Source organism: Colobus angolensis, unplaced genomic scaffold (genome assembly GCF_000951035.1).
Source record: "Colobus angolensis palliatus isolate OR3802 unplaced genomic scaffold, Cang.pa_1.0 Scaffold88, whole genome shotgun sequence".
Taxonomy (NCBI): Eukaryota; Metazoa; Chordata; class Mammalia; order Primates; family Cercopithecidae; genus Colobus; species Colobus angolensis.
Window position 1 is genome coordinate 5,210,536 of NW_012122709.1, and position 22,969 is coordinate 5,233,504.

At 51.9% G+C, this 22,969-nt stretch overlaps 2 protein-coding genes across 6 annotated transcripts; both read right to left on the reverse strand.

The window, feature by feature from the left end:
* Positions 1 to 1,110: 1,110 nt before the first annotated feature.
* On the reverse strand, positions 1,111 to 21,569 carry MMP14 (matrix metallopeptidase 14 (membrane-inserted)). Of its 2 annotated transcripts, XM_011930900.1 has the most exons (11): positions 21,523 to 21,569; positions 11,913 to 12,203; positions 7,222 to 7,370; positions 6,832 to 6,954; positions 6,150 to 6,457; positions 5,452 to 5,613; positions 4,996 to 5,156; positions 4,359 to 4,497; positions 4,088 to 4,238; positions 3,501 to 3,616; positions 1,111 to 3,164 (listed from the first exon to the last, which is right to left on the reverse strand). In XM_011930900.1, the coding sequence occupies exons 2-11, from the start codon at positions 12,018 to 12,020 to the stop codon at positions 2,833 to 2,835; spliced, it is 1,749 nt and encodes a 582-aa protein (XP_011786290.1). In that variant the 5' UTR covers positions 12,021 to 12,203; positions 21,523 to 21,569; the 3' UTR covers positions 1,111 to 2,832. The 2 variants fall into 2 exon arrangements, with proteins under 2 accessions (XP_011786290.1, XP_011786288.1); XM_011930898.1 differs by lacking the exon at positions 21,523 to 21,569 and having other exon boundaries at positions 11,913 to 12,302.
* Positions 14,758 to 18,896, reverse strand: MRPL52 (mitochondrial ribosomal protein L52). Of its 4 annotated transcripts, none has more exons than XM_011930895.1 (5): positions 18,845 to 18,896; positions 18,675 to 18,732; positions 18,531 to 18,598; positions 15,618 to 15,682; positions 14,758 to 14,933 (listed from the first exon to the last, which is right to left on the reverse strand). In XM_011930895.1, exons 1-5 carry the CDS (start codon positions 18,870 to 18,872, stop codon positions 14,784 to 14,786), a joined length of 369 nt encoding a protein of 122 aa, XP_011786285.1. In that variant the 5' UTR covers positions 18,873 to 18,896; the 3' UTR covers positions 14,758 to 14,783. The 4 variants fall into 4 exon arrangements, with proteins under 4 accessions (XP_011786285.1, XP_011786284.1, XP_011786286.1 ...); XM_011930894.1 differs by having other exon boundaries at positions 18,675 to 18,735; positions 18,845 to 18,893; XM_011930896.1 differs by having other exon boundaries at positions 14,759 to 14,933; positions 15,611 to 15,682; positions 18,845 to 18,876.
* Positions 21,570 to 22,969: the final 1,400 nt, after the last annotated feature.

A 22,969-nucleotide genomic window follows, 5' to 3' on the forward strand; every position in this document is an offset into this window, starting at 1 on the left:
AGATGCCCCTGACTTCCCCTGCCACCTTGTCAAGGTCCCCATCCCCTCTGGTAAGGGTGGTGGGGAGGTGGTGTCCAATTCCACTGAGACACACAGACTCTGCCAAACAGCTGTTGGCAGGGGAGGTGCAGGAGGCCAGGTGTAGGGTCAGGGTTCCTGGCAGACAGGAAGGTGGGGTACCCCTTCTGCCAAAGCAATCACACTAACCAGCCCTGAAGAGCAGCTGGATAGACTGACTGGCATGATGGGGCCAGGACTCTGCAAGGCAGGCGGCAGAGGGAGTCTGGGCTGGAGCCCAGGGTGGGCTGGGTGGAGGCAGGAAGGGAAGGGGGGTGAAAAAAAGGGGCTGTTCTCCTCCAGCTGAGCTGACTCAGCACTGGGCTGATTCCTCCCTCCAGGCTGGTTTCAGAGGAAGGGTGGGTGGATAGCCTGGGAACCCTGTCTGGGGCAGGAGTTTCTAAGGAAAGAGGAAGCAAAGCCTTGTTATTCTGCCCTTCCAACCTGACCATCCTGGTTCTTCTGGACAATTAGGATGAGATCTCTGTTTGGCCAGAGACAGGCTGCTCCTAATAGGCACAGCAGCAACATCTATCTCTCTTTCTCCCTTGTTTCCTTCTGTCTCAGCAGCAGAGCCCCAGGCCTGGAAGAGGCTTCTTAGGTCCTGAGGGCTTGGAAGGACATGCCAGTGAGCCCAAGGCTGAATATGATCATGGGACTTCCCCTGCTTCAGGCAGAGATGCATGAGGAAACGGAGGGTCTGCGGGTGGGTCACAGGACAGGGTAATGCAATTTAGGAAGATTTTCCAAGTGGCCTTAGCTTGACCACTTCCTCTTGTCTCTGAGCCTTGGGTCTCAAGGCAGCCTTTTAAGCCAGGTGGTGGGAGAGTAGCTGAGCCCTGTCAGTCACCCCACTGCCCCCTATGGGTATGCCCTGCTCCCCAACTCTGGCCCCTGAATCCCTTTAGTCCACTAAGAATAAACATACTACTTTATGAAAAATGCCAAAGCCCCACCTCATGGAAAACGCTGCTCATGACGCGTGCCCTCGCCTCATCCAGCTCCTTTCACCCACAGCCCATCACCCTCCACAGAGCTCAGCCACACAAGGAATGTGAAACACAATTTATTCTTTGTGGAAAGGTTGAACAAGGTCAAAATTGTCCTTAGAGGGCACCGACCCAGCCCCGCCCTGCAGGTTCCTGGGGTCAGACACCTTTGCCCCCCCACCCCCACCCCTCCCCATGCCCCTTGTTAACAAAAAGAAACGATTTGAATGGAATTCATATATAATAATTATAATAAAAATATACATTAAACAAAACAAAAAAACGAACAAGACAGAAATCTAGCCGAACTGCCAGCACCGTTCACCCCATTTCCCCCACCCTGTGCCCCACCCCCCCGACATCCCTCTCCTCTTGCTCCCTCCACTGGGTCTCACTCTCCCAAGTCCCCGGTACCATGGCCACCACCTTTGGTGGCCCAAGGAGACTTCAATGGGTGGGCTGGGTGGGTGGGGCTGTGAGAGGGCAGGCCACTGGTGAGACAGGCTTGAGGGGTGCTGGCACCAGGGAAGCGCGGGCCCAGCCTAAGCTAGCCCCAGCTCCTGCCCCTCACTGAGGTGGTGAGCAGGCCGGGACAGCGCGGCCAGCCAGGCCCTGTGGCCTCTCATGAAGCCCCTCATTCCTCGTTTGTGTGCCTTCTCTGCTCCTTTCTCTGGGCTGCCCCACCCTTCCCCTCCACGCTGCCTGGGCAGCAAGGACAGGACCAGAAGGAGCAAGTGTGCCTTCCTCAGGGCCCTTCCTGAGAGCTCCACAGCCCACCCTGTGGCCCATGCTTGGCTTGGCCTGGCCTGCCCGGCCCCAGCCTTCCAATGCTGCTGCACGTCCTCATTTTCCTTTTTGGGCCCATCCTGCCCTCTCTGGCTGCTCTGCCTTTGGGCCTCAGCCCCAGCTGCCTGAGTTTGGGCAAGGTTCTTTCTCTGTGGCCTTCAGGATCACCCCCAGGGCTCTGACCCGGGCCTCTCCCGCTGGCCCCACTCTACCTGACAGCTGCACCCCTGGTTTCAGCTTTTCTAACTGTGAAAGCCCCATCCAAGGCTAATATTCGAGAGACATAGGGCTGCTAAGGGTTTCTTCTGTCCCTTTAGTCCCCAACGGCTCAGGCTCCTTCCTTGGAAGTTCCCTGGGGTAGGTGAGGCAGAGGCAGATCTCCGAGGAACTTGACTGACTAAGCAAGGAAGACCCTCTCTGAGTTTTCCTCCCAAGGTCTTAGGGTGGCTGGGCAGTCCCCACCCCCGCACACTGTCTCAGGGTCTCTGCCCCCAACAAGATTAGATTCCTTTTAGCCAGAAAGAGTAGTGAGAGGCTGCCAATTGGGTACACCTGGGGCTTTCAGGGCTGGAGTGCCCAGAGCCTCCTGAGGTCAGAGTTCAGAGGTTAAGGTATGTCAGGGGATGGAAAAGGAGCAGATGACCCCATTTGACCTTTACCAGCGAGGTCTGAGGGTCCTGCCTTCAAGTGCAGAGCCCCCAACACATTCAGATGGGGCTGGACAGACACAAAACTACAGGGTTCCGCTGAGGGGCAGAGGCTGGAAAGGGCCACCCTCCCATTCAGCCCTCAGGGGAGCCATCTAGGGAAGATGCAATGCCGGGGCAGCAGGGAGGGAGGCGGTCAGGGTGAGGGAGGCCAGCCAGGGGACAGAGAGAAGCAAGGAGGCTGCGGGGAGGGGGCTTGGGACGGTGGGGGCAGCCCACCCACCACCACCTGCTGCCACTGGCCTTCAGAGGCCAAGTCCTTGTGGTAGGAGTGGGCGGGCCGGCGGTGGGCGTCAGACCTTGTCCAGCAGGGAACGCTGGCAGTAGAGCAGTCGCCTGGGGGTCCCATGGCGTCTGAAGAAGAAGACTGCAAGGCCCACCGCCAGCACCAGGAGCAGCAGCAGCACGGGCAGTACCACGGCAGCCGCGCTCACTGCCCCGCTGCCCTCCTCGTCCACCTCAATGATGATCACCTCCGTCTCCTCCTCAGTCCCCTCATCTGGCCGGCCTCCCGATGGGCAGCCCATCCAGTCCCGCAGGGCTGACTTGGGGTAGCCCGGTTCTACCTTCAGCTTCTGGTTGTTGAATTTCCAGTATTTGTTCCCCTTGTAGAAGTAAGTGAAGACTGCCGGGGGTGGATCAGAAGGTGGTAAGGAAGGGAAGATCCAAAGAGAGGAGAGGAGCGAGGGAAGCTCTGTTAATGTGAGGGCAGCTGAGCTCCCCTCCACCTTCCTGAGCATCAGCTTCCTCAGCTGTAAAATGGGGGTGCCTATAGGGCCAGGTTGGAAGGTGGTGGGGATGAATGGGTACCACGTGTGGAAGCACCTAGCCCAGCGCCTGGTATGTGGTATTATCATCGCCATTGTTTTCCACACAGCACTCCCTCAGGCTTCCCTCCCACTCTTCCTCAACTCCCTATTCCCATCCTTCTCTCAGCGACACTTTCTCTTGCCCCTCTCACCTTCATCGCTGCCCATGAATGACCCTCTGGGAGACTCAGGGATCCCTTCCCAGACTTTGATGTTCTTGGGGTACTCGCTATCCACTGCCCTGAGCTCCTCGTTGAAACGGTAGTACCTGGGGAAGGGGAAAGGAAGGGCAGTGGCAGACACTGGGCATGTCCTCAGAGGGCAGCAAGACCCAGATCGAATCCACCAGTGGGCAAAGGATAGCTGCGGACAGGGTGGGGACAGGGGTTTTAAGTAATGAGGGCTTGCTGCTGAAAGTGGCGGAAGGTGGGGGTGGAAGGGAGGGTCCAGGCTGTAAGGAGCCACCAGCAGCCCTAATGACAGTGCCTAGCTGCTGGGGCGGAGGCACAGTGCTGGAGGCAGGAGGTGCCAAATGACCAGGTCTGAAATGACCCGGTCACATCCCACTCACACAGTGCCCAAAGGAGGCTGCCCATTTCTAGGCAACAGCAGAGGCTCAGCTAGCTCCTTCTCCAGGGAAGCATCTTGGGGGTAAAGTGCGTCTTTCTCCAGAACTGAGGGAATTTGGGGTGGTGGTGGTTTCTGAGGAAGGCCTGGGGTTAAGGGGTTGAGGTCTTACTTGTTTCCATGGAAGAAGTAGGTCTTTCCATTGGGCATCCAGAAGAGAGCAGCATCAATCTTGTCGGTAGGCAGCCCTCGGCCCAGCTCCTTAATGTGCTTGGGGTAGCCAGGTTCCAGGGATGCCTCATCAAACACCCAGTGCTTGTCTCCTGGGGAGGACAGGAGGGCAGCATCTGGGTTCAACGTAGGCTCTAGGGACTTTAGAGGAAATCAGCTCCTCTAGGGAGATCTTCCTCACTCCCAAAGACTAAAGTGGAGTGCTTGGCTACCTTTGAAGAAGACAAATTTGCCATCCTTCCTCTCATAGGCAGTGTTGATGGACGCAGGCAGGCCCCGCCAGAACTGGCCAATGGGCATTGGGTATCCATCCATCACTTGGTTGTTCCTCACCCGCCAGAACCAGCGCTCCTGGAAGTCAGTCAATGCAGGAAGAGTCCATTACGTCTTGCGGCCTAGATCTCTGGCTCAGTCCCCAAAGCTCCCCCACTGCTTTTTGTTCCTCAATTTTAGTTTTCAGTCCAGCTGTTGTCACTTCCACCCAGCTGCCCTACCACAGAGCCCCCCTCCTTTTCTTTTGAGATGGAGTCTCGCACTATTGTCCAGGCTGGAGTGCAATGGCCCTATCTCGGCTCTCTGCAACCTCTGCCTCCCAGGTTCGCACGATTCTCCTGCCTTAGGCCTCCTGAGTAGCTCGGATTACAGGCACCCACCACCACACTCAGCAAATTTTTTGTAGTTTTAGTAGAGATGGGGTTTCACTATGTTGACCAGCCTGGTCTTGAACTCCCGACCTCAGGAGATCTGCCTGCCTTGGCCTCTCAAAGTGCTAGGATTACAGGCATGAGCCACCACGCCCGGCCCATAGAACCCTTTTGTCTTCCAAACCAGCCCACCTCTTTTTCTCACCTTGAAGACAAACATCTCCCCTCGGAGCATGGCCACGGTGTCAAAGTTCCCATCACAGATGTTGGGCCCATAGGTGGGGTTTTTGGGCTTATCAGGAACAGAAGGCCGGGAGGTAGTCCTGGGTTGAGGGGGCATCTTGGTGGGGAACCCTGACTCACTCCCTGGGGCAGAAAACATGAGGGGCATTTCAGACTTAAGAGGAGAGAGGGGAGAGAAGGACAGACAGATGGGCAGACAGTACCCTTGGAAAGGTGTGGATGGGCTTCTAGGGGAGGCTGAAGCAACCAACTGGGAGGTGACAGAAAAGGTGGGCTCAAAAGTGGAGCTGATAGAGGCAATGTCAGGTTGGCGGGAGGCGGTGGGGAGACGACTGCACGGCATGAAACAGGGGAAATGCGTAGACCAGGAGGGGACAAGGAGCAGGGGAGGGAGCAGGCGTGGGTGTAGACTACTCACCATAAAGTTGCTGGATGCCCCGGCGGTCATCATCAGGCAACACAAAGTTCTCTGTGTCCATCCACTGGTAAAACGGTGCCATGATGGCCGAGGGGTCACTGGAATGCTCGAGCCCCAGGGCATGGCCCAGCTCGTGCACAGCCACCAGGAAGATGTCATTTCCTGGAAGGATGGGGATGGTGATGATAGCAGCCTGAGTCCCTTCCCTCAGCCTCCCTGCTTCCCCACCAGCAGCTTTGGTTTCACCTCCAAGCCTGCTGCCCATGTTTTCAATCCAAAGTGACCACATTCTGAGGTCCAGCTTTTTATCTGGCATTTAAGCACAAGCCAGTCAACAAGCTCCTCTGGGTGGAGGTGAGACAGTGCTTGGAAGCAGGACCCCCATCCCAGGAAGACCTGTGTTAAGGGAAGCCAAGGCCCTCTCTAGTCCCATTTCTCCCAGGAGCTAGACATGACATCAATTTGGAAAAGTGGGCGATAAGGATGCTTTGAAGTCTTTGACTGGAAAGCCAGTCAGTGGGTGAGAGGAGGGACCAGATGTAAATAGCTCAAACAGGACTCCTGCTTTTGTCAGCAGTTAGACCAGAAGGTCTTTGTGGTCCCTTCTAGCCCCGAAATTTTAGAAGGAGGGAGGGGAACCACCCCTACAAATGACCGCTGGCTTTTTCCAGAGTAAGTCCCAGGGATACTTGGCTCACCATTCAGATCCTCATTCCCGACAGTCCAAGGTTCGGCAGAGTCAAAGTGGGTGTCCCCTCCAATGTTGGGGCCTGGGAAGTAGGCATGGGCCAGGAAGCCGCCCTCACCATCGAAGGGCGTGCTGTCACCATGGAAGCCCTCGGCAAAGAAGATCATGATGTCGGCCTGCTTCTCATGGCCCTCACGGATGTAGGCATAAGGCACCTCGCGGAAGCGCAGTGGTGTGGCACTCTCCCACACGCGGAATGCCTTGCGAATGGCCTCGTATGTGGCATACTCGCCCACCTTGGGGGTGTAATTCTGGATGCTGAGGTCCAGCCACGTGGGGAGAGGATGGGGTGTGTTAGGATAACGGGGGGCAACATTCTCCTTCCCTGCACTCTCCCAGGTCTGACTGTGCTGCTCAGCCACCTCTGCCTGACTCAACTCTTCCTGCTACCTCATGCACCATGCCTCTGTCTCAAGAACAAGGGATCCTCAGGCTTTGGCTCTCTGGCACTGGGGTACACCCTTGATCGCTATACCTCTTTCCAGGATGAGAGCCATTTTCCTCCCCACTCCCAGGGATGCTTCCCAGGAACTGAGGGGAGTAGGGCAGGAGGTCTCTGAGTCTCTGCATAAGCACAATGGGTGGGGAATAATTACAAGATGTGAGAAAGGTTGCTTGCCTGCTGGACTCACCAGAAAGTGATTTCACTATGTTGCCATTTGAGACCCTGGATGGCATAGCGCTTCCTTCGAACATTGGCCTTGATCTCAGCCCCAAACTTGTCTGGAACACCACATCGGGGGCGCCTCATGGCCCTGGAGTGGGTTTGGGTGTGAGGATTGGGGTCAGTGCAATGTATGAAAGAGAAAGGTCTCCAGTGTCAGTGTTAGGTGAGACTTGCTGTATGTCAGTGTGGGGAAAGGCCAAGGTTATGAGATCAGGGTGAACATGAGAGGGTCAGGATCAGCACGTGGGGATGAGGTATGGGGGGGGCACAAGCCAGGCATTCAGGTAGGAACATCTCTGGCGCTGGCATTGTCAGTGGGTGCTAGGCAGAACTCCTGCCGGGGTCTAGCACTTACTTCATGGTGTCTGCATCAGCTTTGCCTGTTACTTGCAAGCCGTAAAACTTCTGCATGGCAGCGATGGCCGCTGAGAGTGACTGGGGTGAGCGCTGCGTGTGGGTACGTAGGTCCCCGGGAGGCAGGTAGCCATACTGCTGTAGCCAGGCCTGTAGGGAAAGGGGTATGGCTTAGAGCATCCCCACCTGGCCGATGGGGTGCCTCTACCTCCCCCACAATGCCCAGCATACAGCCTTGGCTTGGTGAGGAAAGGGCAGTGGGTTCCCAGCTTGGCTCCACCAGCAGGTCTGGAGGAGCTCCCAGGCTAGACCTGATCTCTGGCCCAGGTCCCAGTAGGGCTTGTCCCCTCGGGCCTATGGGCCCAAACAGGCTTTTGGCTGTAGCTCTCTTGAAAATGAGAGAGAGCCCTGGTGGTTGGTTTAATGGAGTTCTGAGATGTCTTCTCAGAGCTGTGATTCCTTCTAGCACTTTTCTCCTCCATGTCAGTGTTCTTGCAGATATAGCATGTTCCACCTGGGAATGGGCTATGCCCATGATGGGTGGGGAGGGGTGTTGACAGGCTGAGTGAGCTCTACTATTGGGTTTGACATGAGGCCCTCCTGGGATGGGAGTGCCATGTCCCCAGGACCCTCACAGCTGAGATCTTTTTAGAAAGGAGGGCAGAAAAAGAGCTAGAGCTAAGGCTGGCTACTACAAGGGGAAACTAGGAACTTGGGATGTGGTAAGAGGTGTGATTCAGCTGGAGCCAGGATCCTGCCACTGTCCTTATCCAAGCAGCATCTGACCTATGGCTTAGAACCTAAAGGCCTATTTAAGATTCTTAGCAGAGGCCAGGCGCAGTGGCTCACACCTGTAATCCCAGCACTTAGGGAGGCCAAGGCAGGTGGATCATGAGGTCAGGAGATCGAGACCATCCTGGCTTACACAGTGAAACCCCGTCTCTACTAAAAATACAAAAAAAAATTAGCGGGGCGTGGTGGCAGGCGCCTATATGCACAGCTACTCGGGAAGCTGAGGCAGGAGAATGGCATGAACCCAGGAGGCGGAGCTTGCAGTGAGTCGAGATTGCGCCACTGCACTCCAGCCTGGGTGACAGAGCGAGACTCCGTCTCAAAAAAAAAAAAAAAAAAAAAAAAAAAAAAAAATTCTCAGCAGAGGAAGTGGGAGATAGGGGTGGAGGAGACTTGGTGACTGTATTTTATTTCAGGTATGTTGTGAATTGGTCATAATATAAAGGCTGGCATATCGCCTTAAATTAATGTTAGGTTTTGGTGTTTGATTAAAAGGTTCACACACTGCAAAGTCCTGTTGAGAAGTAAGTCAGCCTTTATTGTAAGAACGATGGAGTATTTTCTTAAAGCCTCAAAGTAGAACATGCCAGGCTGGGCGTGGTGGCTGACGCCTGTAATCCTAACAGTTTGGGAGGCCAAGGCGGTCAGATCACCTGAGGTCAGGAGTTTGAGACCAGCCTAGCCAACATGGCGAAACTCTGTCTCTACTAAAAATACAAAAATTAGCCACGCATGGTGGTGGGCACCTGTAATCCCAGCTACTCGGGAAGCTGAGGTAGGAGAATCGCTGAACCTGGGAGGCCAAGGTTGCAGTGAACCAAGATCGCGCCGCTGCACTCAGCCTGGGTGACAGAGCGAGACTCTCTCTCAAAACAAAACAAAAAAGTAAAACAAGCCAAGTTATATATGAAATATGAAGATGCTTGGATTCTTTTATGGGGAGAAGACACCACCCAGATAGCTCTAGTCCCTGCTCCAGTTTTGCTTTCTTAGGGAGTTCGGGAAGGGGCTGTAGGTTGCCCAGGACAGGACCTTGGAGGGGAGATGGGGGAGGCTGCTGTTGGGTGCTGCATCTCCTATCCAAGGTCATCAGTATGGACTACCACATGGCCCTTCACCTCTGGCTCAGGCCCTGGTGATGGGGCAGCAGTCTTGCATGGGGACTGGGGGTGACTCAAGAGCAGCTGACTGGGGACCTGAGCCCACAGGGGCAAGAATTGCAACATGGTTCTGGGAAGTGATCCCCCAAGGCTGATGGGAGCTAGAACCCGAGATGTAAACAACCCAGCCTTTTCCCAGCCAACAGTCTTGGCTAGAACAACCCTAGCACCACCTAGCTCTGAGGCTCTGAGAGCCCCTCCTCAGGGGTAGAGGAAGGAGTGACATTTAACCTCTGGTATACCAGAGGGGAGCCAAGCAGGGCACACCAGTCCCGGGCTGCTCTCAGGGAGCTGCAGGCTTGCCCTGACCTGTTCTGGCTGATGCTACAGCCAGTGCCTGGGGAGGCCTGCTGTGGCCTGTGCCTAAATATGCAGGAAACGTCTTTTGCCCCTAGCCTCACCTGCAGGATAAATACACCCCAGGCTTATGACCCTTGGTTGGGGAGCAGCTGCTTCAGGACTTGGGGAAGGATGGGACTGGTCTACTTCTGATGCTGGAAGGCAGGAGGACTGAGGCCAGGCCCCCTCAACCCTCAGAGAGCAAAGCTGAGAGAATTCACCTAAAGCAGAACGACAGAAGGGAGGGCAGCACAAAGATGGGGAGAATCCACCTCCAGGAGCTCTAGGGGAAATCCCCTCTGGAGTCTTTCAAGAAGCTAGGCGGGTCTAAATATTCACACCCACAACCTCCACCCCATACCCTAGGGAGAAAAATGAAGGCTCAGTCAAGTGAAGGACTTCCCTGGAGTCAAGAGAGCTGCAAGGCCTGGAAAGGAAGTGCCCCCATCCCTCTCCTCCCCCCAGGCCTAGGCAAGTTTCTCTCCTCACAGAGACTATGAGGTCGAAACCACAGAAGAGAGGACTCTTGTGTCTGCGGCTGGGTGGGAGGAAGGGCTCAGCGCCAGACGGGCCATGGGGAGGAGAGGGCTGTCCTGGAGCTGGTGCAGGACTCTGGAGGCCTCGTGGGAGGGACCCAGCTGCATGAGGCCTGCACCACCTCAGCTTTCCCTCCACATTGGCCTGGAGTAAAAAGCAACTATGTTGAGTCAAAGAACTCAGCTGGTTGGCTTTGTCTTTGTGAATGAGAGAGATGTAAGGTATCCCCTAGGAGAAAGTCAAGGGAACACCTCCCATCTTGGCTTACGAGTCCAGTGGAGGGTGGGGGGACCTCCAGCTCCGCAGTAGGCCCTGGATCCTAGCCTCTGGGGCTGCTCCTCCCTCCCTTCCAGGGCCTAGAAGCAAATGGTGGTTCTGGCACTGGATCCGCCCATGACCCACTTAAAACGGAGCCAGGGCTGCCGCCCCTCCCCTGGGGGACCCAGCAGAGCAGGGGAGGGAAAAAAGGCAAGGCAGTGAAGTTGGCGGTGGGCAGCTCCCCAGATGCCCAGGCAGGTTTTCTTAGGGGCGCTCCCTTTCAGGTCTCAGAGGAGGACTCTAGGCCTGGGAAGAGGACGACTCCTCCCGGACAGTCAGAATCAGCCTCCAGCACTAGGGCAGGTTTTTTTACTCTCCCTGGTGTCTGAGCACTCCACGTTTCGTCTTCCACCCCCATTCCTGGGGCCATACTTTTCCAGTCGGCCCTAGACCCTTTCAGGGACAGAGAGAGAAGAGAGTATTCTTTCCAAAGAGTTTTCTCCGGGGAGGGACTAGGGCGGAGAAGCCAAACCCTGATCCCATCCCCCTTCTGGGGCCCTTCCTGGCCCCTCCCGACCGCACCCAGGCCCTTGCCAGGCTGAGTGGGTTGAGATGGCCCAAAATAAGAAGCTCATTCAATCCGTCTCCCACCTTCACCCCAAAATAAGAGAGAGAGAGGAAAAACCTCCTCAGACAACTCCCACGCAGCTTCCTCTGGGGCCCGGTGGGCCACCGTCTGGGCCGGGGTGGGGGTGGGGGGCGCCCGAGCCAGCCTAGACGTGTGAGGGCACCCCGGGCCAGACCCTCTCCCCACTCCCCGAGCGACGCCCCCAGGCTCCCTGCAATTAACACAGAAAAACAATTAACAACAAAAAGGGCCTGAAGGCGCCGACGCGGGTGGGGATAGTGGAAGGCAGCAACCCGGCCGATCGCCCGGCTCACAAGGAGAGCTTTGTGTGGACGGAAAGGCGGCCAGCGCGCCGGCGCTGCGACCCTCGACGCCAGGGATGCGGGTAGGGGGACAGCGGGGTCCTCTCGGGGAGACGGGGACGCTGTGGCCCTGGACGTTCGGCCGTCCACCCTCGACCCCCATCTGGCCGCAGACGCGTCCGCTGAGGGCCTGGGCCGCCCCGGGAGGCCGAAGCGCCCATCGGAGGGCGCGCCGGCGGGAGAGGGCTGGAGAGCTGGGAAGTCGAAGAAACAACAAACTCTCGCGCATGACGAGGAGCCGGGACAGCGCGGGGTTTGAGCGGAGTCCAAATGTTTACCAGGCGGTTCCAGAGCTGAACGCAGAGCCCAAGGGAATTGGGGAAAGGGGAGTCTGCCCGAGTTGTAAAGTTCTTCCAAGGACTGGGAAAAAAGAAGGAATGAGGAAAGAGAGTCGGCGGCGCAGGGGGTGGGGGCAGCTGGTTGGAAGCGGGCAAAAGTTGGATCGATCTGGAAGTTTGGAGACGAAGAGGAAAAAGAAAAGGAGGGGGAATCCTGCAGGCCCGAACAGCCGAGATCCCAAGAGCCCTCCTCTCCGAATAGAGGCTGTCCCCTTGGAGACCCCCGGGCTCGCCTCCCGGCGGGCGAGACTCCAGGAAGGGCCGGGGAGCTCACTTACTTCGGGGCTGAAGGTGCTGCTTTGGGCCGAGCCGAGGGAGGCGAGCGCGGTGCCGAGCGTGAGCAGGGGGAGCAGGAGACAACGGGAGGGTCTTGGGGCGGGAGACATGGTCCGAGACCACCGGGTCAGCCGGGCAGTGTGGGCTCCGCGGCGGGGCCCACGCCCTGGGGTCGCACCGCCACTCCCTCGGGGCGCCTTTGTCTTCGGTAGGCACTGAACTTTAATTCCTAGAGCGCTGTCGGTTTGGAATTAAGGGGATTGTTCCTGAAAGTGCCTGTTTGCTCTTCTCCTCTTTTCCGGTTTTTGATCTTTCTTCTGCTTAGTCGGCGAACTGGGGTCTGGATCCCTCTCGCTCTCTCCTCTGGTCCCTCCCTTTTCCCGCAGCCTCTCCTCCGTCCCCGCCCCAGTGCCCTCCTTTCCTGGTTGGGGACGTGGTTGTTTTAGCCTGAATCCAATTACAACCAAGAACTGGAAAAAAAAAAAAAAAAAAAAACCCTCTAAGTTGCCTTTTTGTGGTGCAGGCTGCCATCTGCAGGGGTTGAGGCCACGGTGGACAGCAGGGGGCTGTAGAGGACCCAGGGGACGGGATGTGGGAGACTTTCTCCCCATAAGCATATTCTGAGTGGCTTGATTCCTCTGGTATTCAGCATTTGTCTCACCTCAGGGTGGAAATTATTGGGGGCTACGTGGCTAGGGGCAACAAGGAGCTCAAAGTGTGGGATGGTGGTGGTGGTGGGGTCTTCTTCCATGCTCATGAGACCTGCATAGGGAGAAGGGGCCAGTTTACTAATAGTTGGGGGGTTATCTTCTGGGCCCTATAGACAACTGTCTATGGTCCTCCCTCCGCTGCCAAAAATTCCAAACTATAACCCAACTACCAACAACAAACCCCACAACCACACTGGATCTGTGGCTCCAACCTTGTAGAAAGACAAAGGTGATTCCTTTATTGTCATTTGTAATGTGGCTGCACCTTTAATTGGAAATCGCTGAGAGGAAAAGGGTACAAGGCCATGGGATCTGGGGGAAAGCAAATCAAGCTGGGTGAGATTATTGTAAAAGAAGGGATTGGGAGTTGGGACTCGGGTTTAGTTCCACCTCTACACTGAAAAAGGAGGCAAGAGTAAAATCTCCGTTAGGGACTTACTGGACTCAGAACAAAAGATGGAGGTATGTAGGAAAGGAAGAGGGCAGGATAAAGCTGACCGTGAGAAAGGGAGACAGATAAGAGTCAGGAACTAGACAGATGTGGAAAAGCAGCACAACAGAAGCAGGAAAAGTGTGGGAGACAGAAAATTCGACTATCAGCAAAATCTAAGATCCAAGAATTGCATTTGGTCAGTGAGAGAGGACGGAGGTAGCGCGAGGAGGAAGGGAGAAAAAAGCAAAGGAAGGAATAAAGGAGGGTGGACAGAAATTAGGTCAGGTAGGAAGCTTCAGAAATCCAAGGGATTCAGGAACTATCACACTTCTGTGGCGGAAGAATGGAAGTCTAGTGCTCAGTACTGTAATGAAAACGAAGGTCTTTTGCTCTCAGATTCATGATCAATAAAATGAAAAGCTTTTCAGGTCCTGTGGCGCCTCCAGGTTTGTGGGAGGTATATGGTGTTATTTATTTTTATTCTTTTTTGAGACGGAGTCTCGCTCTGTCACCCAGGCTGGAGTGCAGTGGCCTGATCTCAGCTCACTGCAAGCTCCGCCTCCTGGGTTCACGCCATTCTCCTGCCTCAGCCTCCTGAGTAGCTGGGACTACAGGCACCCGCTACCACGCCCGGCTAATTTTTTGTATTTTTGGTAGAGGTGGGATTTCACCGTGTCAGCCAGGATGGTCTCGATCTCCCGACCTTGTGATCCGTCCGTCTCGGCCTCCCGTGGTGTGTGTTATTAAACAGCTACCTACCCCACAGTGACTGAGGGCTAAGCCCTTATGTAGGGCTTTCCTACACAAACTGGGGTTGGAAGGTACAAGCCCCTCTTCAACCAATCTCTGGAATGCAGTCAGAAACACGGGAGACCTCAGAACCCCACTCTTGGCAGAACATGCAACACCCAGGTATGGTTCTTCCCACATCAGCCTTCCCAGTGAGGGTAACCACCTGGACCACGTATCTGAATCTTAGGAAGACTGACACCAGATGCTTGTCAAAAAAGGGACCTTGGCTAGAAAATTTTTTTTTCTTTTTTTTGAGATGGAGTCTCACTCTATCGCCCAGGCTGGAGTGCAGTGGTACAATCTCGGCTCACCACAACCTCCACCTCCTGGATACAAGTCATTCTCCTGCCTCAGCCTCCCAAGTAGATGGGATTACAGGCGTGTGCCACCACGCCTGGCTAATTTTTGTATTTTGAGTAGAGACAGGGGAGTTTCACCATGTTGGCTAGGCTGGTCTTGAACTTCTGACCTCGTGATCCACCCGCCTCGGCCTCCCAAAGTGCTGGGATTACAGGCGTGAGCCACCGTGCCCGGCTGAAAATCTTTTTCTTGAAAACATTTATTAGATGCCAGCTATACATGGCCTAAACTGTGTATGGGCTGTTAAAGGCTTGAGTGCCTGGCTAGAACCAGGAAAACTGCTGTCCCCTTTTCATGTTCACAGAACAGCTATTTCTCATAGTTGGGCCAGTCCTATGGCTTGCAAAGGAGGTAAACATTGTAAAGCAAGACTTAGCCGAACTGGAATGGAGCCAGAGATGAGGGCACTAAGCCAAGCCTCCCAGACAGTGATTTAACAGCTTGTTCTTGGTGTCCCAGCTCTTTTGCTTTGGAGACAGATGGGGAATGTGAAGGCTCTCTTCTGGCTGGGGTGAAGCATCTAGGTGACAGAAAAGAAATCCAGAGAGAGGCTGAGGAAGGGAGGCAGGAGCTGCTTTTTATTGACTTGGAAGTGGGCTCTTCAGTGAAGCCCCTTTCAATTTAAGAGCATTTTCCTTCTTCCTTTGTTCTTCCTGCAACTTCTGCTGCCTGAGCTGCCATGCTTGTAATCCAGTGTCCATTTCCTGTGACAGCAGTACAACTCGTCTCTGAAACAGACAGGAAAACAGTGTGGATAACATCTGGGACTTAAGTGCTACACTATATATCCTTCCACTTACAAATTCAAAGGTTTCATCTGGAAAATGACACTGCTGACTCCCCAGTGGGAGCAAGTCCTGGCTTGGGAGGCAGAGGGAGACAGCAAAATGTGCAGCAGGATGTCTACTACTGGTTCCTGTCCTAGGAGTGCCCCACTCTTCCTCCCTTCTCACAGTGCTATTAAAACCTTTGGCTGGGGCCAGGCACGGTGGCTCATGCCTGTAATCCCAGCACTTTGGGAGGCTAAGGCAGGCGTATCACCTGAGGTCGGGAGTTTGAGACCAGTCTGATCAAAATGGAGAAACTTCGTCTCTACTAAAAATACAAAATTAGCCAGGTGTGGTGGCACATGCCTGTAATCCCAGCTACTCGGGAGACTGAGGCTGGAGAATCGCTTGAACCCGGGAGTAGGAAGTTGAGGTGAGCTGAGATGGCACCATTGCACTCCAGCCTGGGCAACGAGCGAAATTCCATCTCACAAAAAACAAAAAAACATAAAAAACCTTTGGCTGTTATTAATAAAACCTCTGTATGAGGGGTACATGTTTGCTTAGGTGCAACACAGCTCAAGACAAATTATGATTTAAATGTTCTCCTTCCAGGTAGCCCTGGCTGTTGCTCTAGCCACTCACTGCAAACTTCTCCCTTTCAGCTTTTCTTCGAAGTTGGCCTTTCATTGGGGGAGCAGGGCGGCCATCTACAAGTAGAAGTGAGAGAAAAGGCAAGTGTTAGAGACGGTCTGCAGCACCTTGTGCAAATACTGTGATAGGAATAAGGGAAGAACCAATCTCTAGCTCCTCTCCTCCATTTCATATACACTGTAGCTTAATTAACCTAAAATATGTCCCTCATCTTCAAGGGTAAGGTACAATAACCCAGAATGAGCTCTTAGGCATATTACTACTCTCTTTCATTTTATTTCATTTATCTATTTATTTTTTGAGAGACTCTCGCTCTGTTGCCACGTTGGAGGGCAGTGACGCAATCTCAGCTCACTGCAACCTCTGCCTCCTGGGTTCAAGAGATTCTGCTGCCTCACACTCCTGAGTAGCTGGGACTACAGGCACGTGCCACCATTCCTAATTTTTGTATTTTTAGTAGAGACGGGGTTTCACCATGTTGGCCAGGATAGTCTTGATCACTTGACCTTGTGATCCACCTGGCTCGGCCTCCCAAAGTGCTGGGATTCTAAGCGTGAGCCACTGTGCCTGGCCTTTTTTATTTTATTTTTTATTTTGAGACAGACTTTTGCTTTTGTTGCCCAGGCTGGAGTGCAATGGCATGATCTCGGCTCACCGCAACTTCTGCCTCCCGGGTTCAAGTGATTCTCCTGCCTCAGTCTCCTGAGTAGCTGGGATTACAGGTGCGTGCCACCACACCCGGCTATTTACTACTCTATTTCACTTAACTCTCATTAGCCTTGTATTTGAGGTCCTCTGCAATGCTGAATCGGTTTTGTCTTCAGAAATTCTTAAGTAATGTGATCACTGTTGTACTATGTATCTTTGCTAAATTCCATCCCACTCCACAATGAAATGCCCTCTTTTCCTTTTCTTCCAGCCAAATCTTCATCCTTAGGTCCACTCAAACCCTAACTTTCCCAGAAACTCTAATCTCTTCAAATCCATCAGCCTTTTCTTCTGAAAGAAGTGCTGACTATTTAATATTCACCTATTTGCCTTGGGACATTTACTGTACTTTTTTTCTTTAAGTGTTATTTAGCTACCTCAGGTCCTTTTGGAAAGGGGCAGAGTATTGAAATACTATTATTATTATTTTTGAGACAAGGTCTTGCTCCGTCGCCCAGGCTGGAGTGCAATGGCACAATCTCAGATCATTACAACCTCCACCTCCTGGGCTCAGGCGATTCTCCTGCCTCAGCCTCCCGAGTAGCTGGGACTATAGGCACATGCCACGGCGCCTGGCCCTGAATACTATTACTTAATTTTTAAAACGTCCATGCTTTGTCCCAGTTAGACTTTAAGTTCCCTGGGTCAGGAACTGTGTCGCTAGCTTTTGCTATTCATAGTATAGTGTAGGCACATAAGCATGTTAATAAAAATCCACAAATATCTGCTGACTTGCTGAAAAGATGCAGTATCTGACCCAAGTAGTTTACTTTCTGCAAAGAAAGAAACAGAGTGAAAACTCTGCCCAAAAGTTTGAAGGCAAGACAGAGAAGAGGTGTTATTTATCAGGAAAGGGAACCAATATTGTGTATGCCACGTGCTTTACATTGGTTGTTTCATTTTATCCTTATAAGAACCATATGAGATAGGTATTCTTTTACAGATATGGAAACTGAGACTAAGATAAAATTAAGTAATTTGTCCAAGACCACAAAGTTAGCGAGAAGGGAAGCCTGGGTTAAGAATAAGGTCCACAGGCTGGGCGTGGTGGCTCATGCCTGTAATCCCAGCACTTTGGGAGGCTAAGGGGATCACTTGAACTAAAGAGTTCAAGACCAGCTTGGGCAACATAGCAAGACCTTGTCTCTACTAGAAGTTAAAAAAAAAAAAAAAAAAAATTAGCCAGGAATGGTGGTGTGTGCCCGTGGTCCCACCTACTTGGAGGGCTGAGGTGGGAGGACTGCTTGAGCCCAGGATATCAAGGCTGCAGTGAGCGATAATCATGCCACTGCACTTCAGCCTGGGTGACAGGGAAAGACCCTATTTCAAAAAAAAAAAAAAAAGGAAGCAGTCATATATAATTCCAGAGTCTTTCCAATAGTCCATACTCCTACAAGGAGATGCCAGGCTTCTTACAGTAAATAACAAGTGGAAAAAATCTTCACCATTTTCCTCAGTCACCAATTATCTAATTAAGCAGGATCATACTCCTAGAGAGCAACAATAGGGGATTAAATATTCAGATTTCTGTGTTGTCAAGGAGGACTGGCCTATGTTTAGTTCTGGCTTTGTTACTACCTAGCTATATGATCATGGGCAATTCACTTCTGTAGGCCTCAAATTTCCTACTTGTACACTGGAGTCTCATAAGAAGAATGGGGAGTAGCTTCAACTTCTCTAAGGTCCCTCCCTTCTAGGGCTAATATCTATTCTCCCCCACCCCTCTCTTTTGTAAGTAAAGGGAAAATAATTTTCTGAAGGGAGCCTGCCATCCATAGTCTTCATCCTTCTACCCCTCTAAGATGTTTATTTCTGTAGCTTTTCAAAGAGCTCTCCCTGCATTTGGTACCAAATACTGAAAATTCACTAACCACACAGAAAAGTGGCTCTTGGTTAAAAAAAAAATGTCCCCCTTTAAAAAACGCAGAAGTCTTGTCACCCCCTTCCACCCTGGCAGCCCCAAGTCAGAATTATCTTCTGCTTATCTCCACAAGTCAAGATCCTGTTTAGCTTATCTTCCTTAGTTAAAGTGTAATCTACAAAATAAACACGAGGGATTCCCCAAATTCCGTTTTCCAAATAGAAGGTTCAACACTTTTACACGTCCCCACCTTGATACCCCCAGCTCCCCGTCCAGGGGCGTTCCCTCTGGGTGAAAATCTCCCCAGTGTAGTTAACTGTCAGATCAGCGCTCACCCGCATATGACCAGTCTGGGAGGTCTGTAAGGGGCCCGTAGCCGGAGGGGTTGGCAGCCAGTCCCTGCCTGTGTGGAGAAAAACAGATCTGTGAGGACCTAGCCCATCTTCTGGTCCCCCAGGACCCCTCATCCCAGCACTCACTGTAGTCGCCACTGGCCGCCCGCCCAAGCGGCTGCTCCGCAGTGCAGCCTCCGGACACCTGCTGGGAAAACAGAACAGAGCTGGGGGAGAGGCCGCGCAGCCGGATCAGGGGTCCTGTGCCCGTCCCCAACGCGCCTCCGAGTCCACGGTCACTATCTATACCCACTCACTGAAGAGAACAGTCGCTAAAGCAGCCATGCTGAGCCGGAGTAGCCGGAAGTAGGCGTGGCCTCGGTGGCCACGCGCGACGCTATGGGGGAAGCTGGAAGTCGCCATCTTGAATCTGGGTTTTCAATCCTGGGCTCCGCCATCTTGGGTCATCGTACGGAAGGAGAGACAAAACTGCGATCCAGGTTTTTGAGGTGAAAACGAATTGTCGTTCAGGGCATGCATTCTCAGTGGAAGTCGTGTCCTCCCAGATTAAGTCGTTCTGAACAGTTCCCACAATCTCCCTACAGCGGTCTCCAGTTCATCGAAATTGATATTAATAGTAACTTTGATCTCAGAGGAGTAACATCAACGTCATTCTACAGATCCTCGCATCACTGTAACACAGTTTTCCTAGACTAAGAAAAGTAATCAAATTTAGAGTTAATCGGAAATTGGGCCAGCCTGGGCAAGATGGCGAAACTCCTCTCTACAAGAAAATGGAAAATTAGCTGGGTGTGGTGGTGCATGCATATGGTGTCTCAGCTACTTGGGAGGCTGAGGTGGGAGGATCTCTTGAGCCTGGGAGGCCCAAGGCTGCAGTAGGCAGAGATCACACCACTGCACTCCAGTCTGGGTGACAGAGCGAGACCTTGCCTCAAAAAAAATTCCATATGACAAGTGCTGTTTTAGGTGTAGGAGATTTTATGGAGAATAAAACCAGACATTAATATCCTGATAGAGCTCTCGGTGTAAAAGAAAAAAGACAGGCCCGGTACAGTGGCTCACACTTCTAATCCCAGCACTTTGGGAGGCTGAGGTGGGCGGATCACCTGAGGTTGGGAGTTCGAGACCAGCCTGACCAACATGGAGAAACCCTGTCTCTACTAAAAATACAAAATTAGCCAGACATGGTGGCACATGCCTGTAATCCCAACTACTCTGGAGACTGAGGCAGGAGAATTACTTGAACCTGGGAGGCAGAGGTTGCTGTGATCTGAGATTGTGGTGATCTGAGATTGTGCCATTGTACTGCCTGCCCTGTAGAGCATCCCTGGCGGGGACTCTGGCCAGATTAAGCAATGCGGATCCTGAGAATGCTCCTGGACACTGGATTAAAGAAGGAAGAGGTTTATTCGGCTGGGAGCTTGGCTTTTAAGACACAAATCTGCTGACGTTCCCGGCCGAATAAACCTCTTCCTTCTTTAATCCAGTGTCTGAGGAGTTTTGACTGCGGCTCATTCTGCTACAGTACTCCAGCCTGGGCAACAAGAGTGAAACTCCATCAAAAAAAAAAAAAAAAAAGGAGACAATCAAATGATGACATACATTAATACTGTCATTGAGTGCTGGGGAAGGAAGTACATGTTGTTTATGAGTTTATAGTGTGAACTTGATCTACAGTACACCATCAAAGATGACTTTCCTGAGAAAGGGGTATTGTATTATAGCTAAGATGTGACATTCCATTTTTATAAGTGCTATTGCCACACATTGCTTAATATTATCCTTGCAATAACCCTGTGAGGTAGGTACTAGAAAGTGGCAAACCCTGATTGGTGACTCCCCTCCTGTTATCACTTGCTATTCAGTGATGTCTTGGAGAAGTCATTTATCCTTCATTTTTAAATTTAATTTAATTTAATTTTATTTTATTTTTTTCATTTTTTAATTTTAAAATGCTTAATATGTTACATTTGTGAAAACAGTCTAAAAGTGATAATGTGAGTGAAAGTGCTTTATAAATCCTGAAACTCCTACAAAAGAGCCCATTAACTGTATGCCAGGTGTGAAGGGAAAATATCTTGGGCCTCTTCAAGCTGAGAACCTGGGAACCATAGAATTGGAGGCAGATTTGTGCCTCCAATTCTATTCAAAGTCATCTCTCTGCTCACAGAGATAGATGCATATTCTGATTACCTCTTCTGGAAAGACTTATCAGAAACTCAAAATAATGCAACTATCTGTCTCTCATCTACGTGTGACCTGGAGGCCCCCAGTGCGGGGGGGGGGCCTCGCTTTGAGCTGTCTCTGCCTTTCTGGACAGAACAAATGCTAATGTACTTCTTACATTTTGATGTCTTCCTAAAATGTATAAAACCAAGCTGTGCCCGGACCACATTGGGCACATCTCTTCAGGACTTCTTGAGACTGTGTCACAGGCGTGTCCTCAACCTTGGCAAAATAAACTTTCTAAATTAACTGAGACCTGTCTCAAATTTTGGGAGTTCACATTTTGGTAACCACAGGAGAATTCTGAGTGGAGATGCCCTTGACCTTTATTTATTTATTTATTTATTTATTTTTGAGACGGAGTCTTGCTCTGTCGCCCAGGCTGGAGTGCAGTGGCGCAATCTCGGCTCACTGCAAGCTCCACTTCCCGGGCCCAGGCCATTCTCCTGCCTCAGCCTCCCGAGTAGCTGGGATCACAGGCGCCCGCCGCCACGCCCGGCTAATTTTTTGTATTTTTAGTAGAGATGGGGTTTCACCGTGTTAGCCAGGATAGTCTCGATCTCCTGACCTTGAGATCCGCCCGTCTCAGCCTCCCAAAGTGCTGGGATTACAGGCGTGAGCCACCGCGCCCGGCCTTGACCTTTAAAGAATCTCCAATTGTCTAGGCACGGTGACCCATGCCTGTAATCACAGCACTTTGGGAGGCCAAGGCGGGTGGATCACTTGAGGTCAGGAGTTGGAGACCAGCCTGGCCAACATGGTGAAACCCCATCTCTACTAAAAATACAAAATTAGCTGGGCACGGTGGCTCACACCTGCAATCCCAGCACTTTGGGAGGCCGAGGCGGGCAGATCACAAGGTCAGGAGATCGAGACCATCCTGGCTAACAAGGTGAAACCACATCTCTACTAAAAATACAAAAAATTAGCCTGGTGTGGTGGTGGATGCCTGTAGTCCCAGCTACTGGGGAGGCTGAGGCAGGAGAATGGCATGAACCCAGGAGGCGGAGCTTGCAGTGAGCCAAGATTGCATCACTGCACTCCAGCTCTGGGCGACAGCCGAGATTCTGTCTCAAAAAAAAAAAAAAAAAAATTAGGTGTGGTGGCGTGTGCTTGTAATCCCAACTACTCGGGTGGCTGAGGCAGGAGAATAACTTGAACCTGGGAGGCAGAGGTTGCAGTGAGCCAAGATGGCGCCACTGCACTCCAGCCTGGGCAACCGAGGGGGACTGCGTCTCAAAAAAATAAAAGAAATCTCCTATTGGTGCTTGGTACCAGCATGAGCTAACTTTATGGCTCAAACCAATAGGGCAATTTGCTGAAGTCTGAGAGCACCCCCTCCACAGAATCCCTGATCTCCCAAAATTTGGTTGAGATCTAAAGTAGTTTATTTTGCTGTACAACTCCTTTTTTCTTTCTTTCTTTCTTTTTTTTTTTTTTTTGAGTTTTACTTGCTTCCTGCAGGAAGGTAAGTTTTCCTCTTTCCATGAGTTCGAACTCACTTCCAACAGAGAAGATGAGTTGTTTTTTTTCCTGCTTCTAGGCTGGTAGAGAGCAATCTACAGCCTGTGACCCATCACTAGGTAAGAAACTGGTTTGGCATTTTTGTCTCGCAAATTCCTTTTAAAGGAATAAAGTTAGCATTTAACAGCCAGCTGGTGTTAATTTCTGCTTACACTTAGAGTGCTCAGAAATCGTATAATTTGTGTGATCACTGTTAGTTTAGTAGCATTTTGTCATAGCTGAAATATGGTAAGGAGATTTAAAAATTTTTTTTTCTTTTGTTAAGGAGATCAATAGTTAAAAGTCAGCTTAATTAAAAGGCTAACATCCAAGATGTATGTCTCTATGCATACATGTGTGCATATTTGTATTTAAAAGGCCTTCATTAGGCCGAGTGCGGTGACTCACGCTTGTAATCCCAGCACTTTGGGAGGCCCAGGCGTGTGGATCACAAGGTCAGGAGTTTGAGACTAGCCTGGCCAACATCGTCAAACCCCGTCTCTACTAAAGATTCAAAAATTAGCCAGCCTTGGTATCGCGCACCTATAGTCCCACTTACTGGGGAGGCTGAGGCAGGAGAATCGCTTGAACCTGGGAGGCAGAGACTGCAGTGAGCCGAGATCGAGCCATTGCACTCCAGCCTGGGCAACAAGAGTGAAACTGTCTCAAAAAAACACAAACAAACAAACAAA

Coding starts and splice junctions, on each gene's coding strand:
- MMP14 (XM_011930900.1), bottom strand. CDS start 12,020: ATGTCTCCCGCCCCAAGACCCTCCCGTTGTCTCCTGCTCCCCCTGCTC. Junction 3,617..4,087: donor TACTTCTTCCATGGAAACAA/GTAAGACCTCAA, acceptor CCCCTTCCCCAG/GTACTACCGTTTCAACGAGG. Junction 3,165..3,500: donor ATTCATGGGCAGCGATGAAG/GTGAGAGGGGCA, acceptor CACCCCCGGCAG/TCTTCACTTACTTCTACAAG.
- MRPL52 (XM_011930894.1), bottom strand. CDS start 18,872: ATGGCTGCTTTAGCGACTGTTCTCTTCA. Junction 18,736..18,844: donor TTTAGCGACTGTTCTCTTCA/GTGAGTGGGTAT, acceptor CTGTTTTCCCAG/CAGGTGTCCGGAGGCTGCAC. Junction 15,683..18,530: donor CCCAGACTGGTCATATGCGG/GTGAGCGCTGAT, acceptor TTCTACTTGTAG/ATGGCCGCCCTGCTCCCCCA.